Below are 5,119 nucleotides of genomic sequence, written 5' to 3'. Positions count from 1 at the left end.
GTGATTTTGGGCGAGTCACAGACTTTCAGCCTAACCTACCTCACAGGGTTGTTGTGCAAGTCAAAAGGGGGAGAAGAGAATGATGTCAGCTGCTTTGGTCCCCATTGCGGAGAAAGACTACTTTTCCTCCTGGGAAACCATTGTTGTCAGTCCCCAGGTGAGGGCTGGAGATCATTCAGAATTACAACTGCTCTCCAGATGGCAGAGATCAGTTCCCCTGGAGAAAATGGTGGACTCTGTGGCAGTCAGGGCTTCAGAGCACGGAAGAGGCTTCACGTGTGTGTGTGGGGGGAAATGGAAAGCTGACGAGAGAGGGGGAAATAAAGGTAGGTTGATGATTGGCTGGGAAGGAGATAGGGTTGCCAACTCCAGGTGGGAAATTCCTGGAGATTTGAGGGATGGAACCTGGAGAGGGTGAGGCTTGAGGAGGGGTGGGACCTCAGACAGGTACAATGCCATAGACTCCACCCTCCCAAACAGCCATTCCCTTCTGGGGAACCACTGTTGCCAATCTCAGGAGAGGGGCGAAAATCACTCAGAATTACAACTGATCTACAGGAGGGAGGGGGGAGGAAATGCAAAGCCGAAACCAAAGGGGCAGATAATGGCAGGTTGATGCTTGGCTGCGAAGGAGATAGGGTTGCCAACTCCAGGTTGGGAAATTCATGCAGATTTGAGGGGTGGAGCCTGGAGAGGGTGAGGTTTGAGGAGGGGTGGGACCTCAGACAGGTACAATGCCACAGACTCCACCCTCCAAACCAGCCATTTCTTCCTGGGTAACAATTGTTGCCAATCTTCAGGTGAGGGCTTGAGATCACTGAAAATTACAACTGCTCTTCAGGTAGCAGAGATCAGTTCCTCTGGAGAAAATGGTGGACTCTGTGTTATTATATCCTGCAGAGGTTGCCACAGCACATTGATGCTGCGTGCCCAAGGCCTTGGCACTCTCCCTGAGCCTCTTTCTAGAGCTCGTTGTATTTATTTCCACAACGAGCCTTATTCCTAGTATACAATAAACAGTACTGACTACAGGTTACTTTTTACACCTCTTTGCATTCAAACAGTATTGGATTGCGTTGTTTGAAATTTAAAAAGGCAAGCAAACTACTAGGCAAAGGCTAAGATAACAACTGACTAACTGGGCAATGTAATCCTAAACAGAATTACACCCTTCTAAATCCATTTAAATCAGTGGGATTAGAAGGGCGTAACTGTCCTCAGGAATGCACTGTTAAACCGCTCTCCACTCCTTTCATGATACTTTCTGTAAGCTAGGAAAGTCACACTATTTCAAAACACTGTATTATATCACCAGTCCAGCAGGGATGTCTTTGTCCTTCCCTAGCTAAAATGTCCACAAACTCATATCCACTAACACTTATAGCTAATGTGCAATACTGCTATGAAACCTGGAGGCTTTGGGGGTTTCCCTCTTCTGGAACAATAAAAGAACTGCTGTACTAGGCAACTCCTCCCTCAAGCAAATGCCTGTGAAAAGTAAAATTCAATGCCAGAAACACTGGTCAGTACTAGTAGAGGAGCAAATCCTCCCACACTACCACTTCTTACCATTTGCCAGGCAACAAACTACAGTTTCCAAAGCCAGGAAGTCTACCCAACTCCTTCTCTCTCCCCTCAAAAAGCAGTGTTTGCCAGACATTCTGCCATTTTCACACTCCTTTCTGCTGGTGAATGAGTTCATGCTCTTTCTTCAAAGCTCTCCACATGCACAGCGAATCACCTTTCAGAACAACCACCCCGCCCGTATCTGCATAGCACCAAATCAACAGATCTGTATACTCAAGTAGAAGATGACCCACCCCTTTCTATTGAGCAAAAAAAGTTGTCTTCCTTTCAAGTATGGTATCTTATATAAAACAAAGGTAAACTAAGGGCTTTTTAATTGTTATTTTAATACAGTCCTTATTTTTGCATATCATGTACAAAAATGGTGAGTATCATGTAATGTATTTTTCCTCAAAAAGGACTGAGTTTGGAAAAACTTCACCTTACTTTCACGGTGACATGAGCATTATGTTTATGTCTTTTTGATAGTAAAACACAGAGACAGAGAGCTGGAAGGTACTCAGGTCATCTAGTCTAACCCCCTGCACAATGCAGGAAATTCACAGCTACTTCCCCACTCCCCTGTGAAGCCTACTCTATGCCCAGAGGAAGGCAAAAAAAACCTCCAGGATCCCTGGGTGAATCTGGCCTGGAGGAAAAAGTGGGGACTGGCATTACCTTGGGCATGTAAGACAGGGCCACAAGAGCTGAGCACTGGCTAATCCCTTCCTGCCCTCCTTCTCACGATCTGCCTAAATTCAGAGTGAGTCATGGAATCAGCATTGCCATCAGATGGTCATATACCCTCTGCTTAAAAACCTCCAAAGACGCCCACCACCTCCCAAGGAAGCCTGCTCCACTAAGGAATTGCTCTGTCAGGAAGTTCTTCCTAATATTTAGCCAACAAGTCTTTTGATTCAATTTCATCCTGTTGGTTCTGATCTAACCTTTTGGGGCAACAGAAAACAACTCTGCTCCATCCTCTATATGACAAGCCCCTCAAATACTTGAAGATGACTATCATATCACCACTCAGTTGCCTCCTCTCCAGGCTAAACGTACCCAGCTCCTTCAACCTTTCCTCACAGGACTTGGGTCTCCGGACCCCTCACCATCTTTGTCACCCTCCTCTGGACACGTTCCAGCTTATCAACATCCTCCTTAAACTATGGTGCCCAAACCTGAACACAGTATTCCAAGTGAGGTCTAACCTGAGCAGAGTAAAGTGATATTATCACTTTGCATGATCTAGACACTATACTTCTGCAAATGTTGCCCAAAATTGCATTTGACTTTTTAACTATCACACCACACTGCTGATTCATGTTCCGTGATCTACTAAGACCCCTAGATCTTGTTTGCATGTGCTACTGCCAAGATAAATCTCCCTCATCCTATAATTATGCATTTTATTTTTCCTACCTAAATGCAGAACTTTACATTTATCTCTGTTGAAATTCATTTTGTTAGTTTTAGCCCAGTTCTTCAGCCTGTATTTGCTACCCCAACCCAATTTAGTATCATCTGCAAATTCCTTCATCCAAGTCATTTATAAAGATGCTGAACAACACAGGGCCCAGGACAGATTCTTGAGGCATTCCCCTTGCCACTCCTCTCTAAGAGGAAGAGGAACCATTAACAAGCACTCTTTGGGTGCGATCTGTCAAACAGTTACAGATCCACCAAACAGTAATAGGATCCAAACTTCATTTTACCAATTTGTTAACAAGAATATCATGTGGAATCTTGTCAAAAGCCTTACTGAAGTCAAGATAAACAATGCCCACATCATTCCCTGGATCAAACAAAGTAGTAACTCTCTCAAAAAGAAAGGAGAAAAAGTGGCCCCTTTCCCATGTTACACAGCCTTGTAAATACTCATCAGGTAAGTCTATGGACTTCCACAAAGGATCTGGATAAAAAAAGGGGTGCAAGAGACACCTGAGATCGTAGGCATCACTGCTGAACAGGCAATCATCAGTCACAATTCAAGGTGCTGGTACTTACCTTTAAAGCACTAAATCAGGATCAGGGTACCTGAAGGCCACCTCCTCCCATACTGTCCAATTAACCATACAAAGGCCTCATCTCAAGTGTACCCACAGAAGCAAGGTGGGCAGTGACCCAAGAAGAGGCCTTCCCCAATCCCCACCTGTAGAATGCTCTGTTCCTTCACACTGGCCTGGCACCTACAACTCACTGGTTTCAGGAACCACAACCTTTTTGTTCACCCATGTTTCCACCTCCTTCCTCTATTTCTTCCCACTTATTATGCTGGTTGCAGTTATGATTAAACTTATACAGATTTTTATTTTTTATTGTTTTATTTTATGATATTAGCCCCGTCAGGCATATTTGAGAGTGAAGGTCATAAATCATTTAAGCCAAAGAATCTTGCAGAAAGAGATCCTGAATGCTTAAAATTAAGGCTGTTTCCCTCCGAGTAGCTCCCTTGCTACCCTGGAGCCTACCCTGACAGGCAGCCATAGAAAAAGTAACTTCAATGGGCTGTAAACTGTACTGCTCATCCAAGAAAGTGGTATATTTCTATTACCCCCTTAGATTTGACCTGGTGTAAAATGTATAGTAAAATTCCATTGTTACTTGGGCAGATGCTACCAATAACCGGCTTCTCACACGGTTCGATGCAAATGGAACAAACGTATCATTTCATAAATCCAAGCTTTCAGTAGCCAGTGCTCTGACAACCTGCATGAGATCACCTCCATGTTAGTTAACCAGAAATACAATGGTTGGTTCTCCACCCTGCTCATCTATGTACCTATTTATTTATTTGCCCATCTTTCTCATTGAGACTGAAGGTAGACCGCAAAATATAAACAATTCTATCATACATCATAATACAGCTGACAAACAATGCAAAAGGACTAGGAATAAATAATCAGAAAAAATGCAATCAGAAAATTGGCATAGTGCAGTAAAAATGCATGGCGGGGCTGTATTTGTTTTGTCAGGAGATGAAGGCATAATTAAGCAATCTGGACTGCAAAATACCTGCTTACCTGCATGCAGCATTAGGATTAGCATTTCTTGAGAGAAGCAGTTCTACACACTTCAAAATCTGCTCTTCTGAAGCATGTGCAGTACATGCAGCCATCAAAACTGTATACTGATCTAAATGAAATTTATGCAGACAAGTTGATAACCACTATCAAGTTTGCATAAAGACTCCGATAACCTGAAGCAGCGCATATCTGCAACCGACCACTACACAAATAAAGTCACCAAGAAATACTCAAACTTTAGATGACCATACTGTAAAATGTAAATATTTAATATTTAAATCCAATAATGATTAGTTGGGTTTAGTGTCAATTGTTGACACTAAACATTAGCACTATGCTAACAAAGAAAATGTAAAGACTTATAAGAAAAAGCATGCTTCTGCAGCTGTTCTTGCAGCTGCAGAAGCACTTTGTGTTAAAAATATTTATATTTTCTTCACATTAGCCTACTGCTCACAAAATATACTGCATAAAGGACATCTTCATCTTGCTATTTCATGCTTATGTTTTGTCATGGCAATTGGGGG

General features: G+C 42.9%; 1 protein-coding gene across 1 annotated transcript in view; it reads right to left on the bottom strand.

The window, feature by feature from the left end:
- ASZ1 (ankyrin repeat, SAM and basic leucine zipper domain containing 1) overlaps positions 1-5,119 on the bottom strand; it is a 70,375-nt gene that overhangs the window by 55,278 nt on the left and 9,978 nt on the right. Inside the window, exon 4 of the mRNA XM_015416011.1 lies at positions 4,590-4,701. Within this exon, the coding sequence (XP_015271497.1) occupies positions 4,590-4,701 (112 nt within the window). The remainder of the gene's footprint in view (positions 1-4,589; positions 4,702-5,119) is intronic.

This window comes from Gekko japonicus, unplaced genomic scaffold, assembly GCF_001447785.1.
Source record: "Gekko japonicus isolate JY-2015 unplaced genomic scaffold, Gekko_japonicus_V1.1 scaffold159, whole genome shotgun sequence".
NCBI classification, from domain to species: Eukaryota; Metazoa; Chordata; class Lepidosauria; order Squamata; family Gekkonidae; genus Gekko; species Gekko japonicus.
Note: the sequence above shows the minus strand (reverse complement) of the source record. Positions and strands in the feature narration are given on the sequence as shown.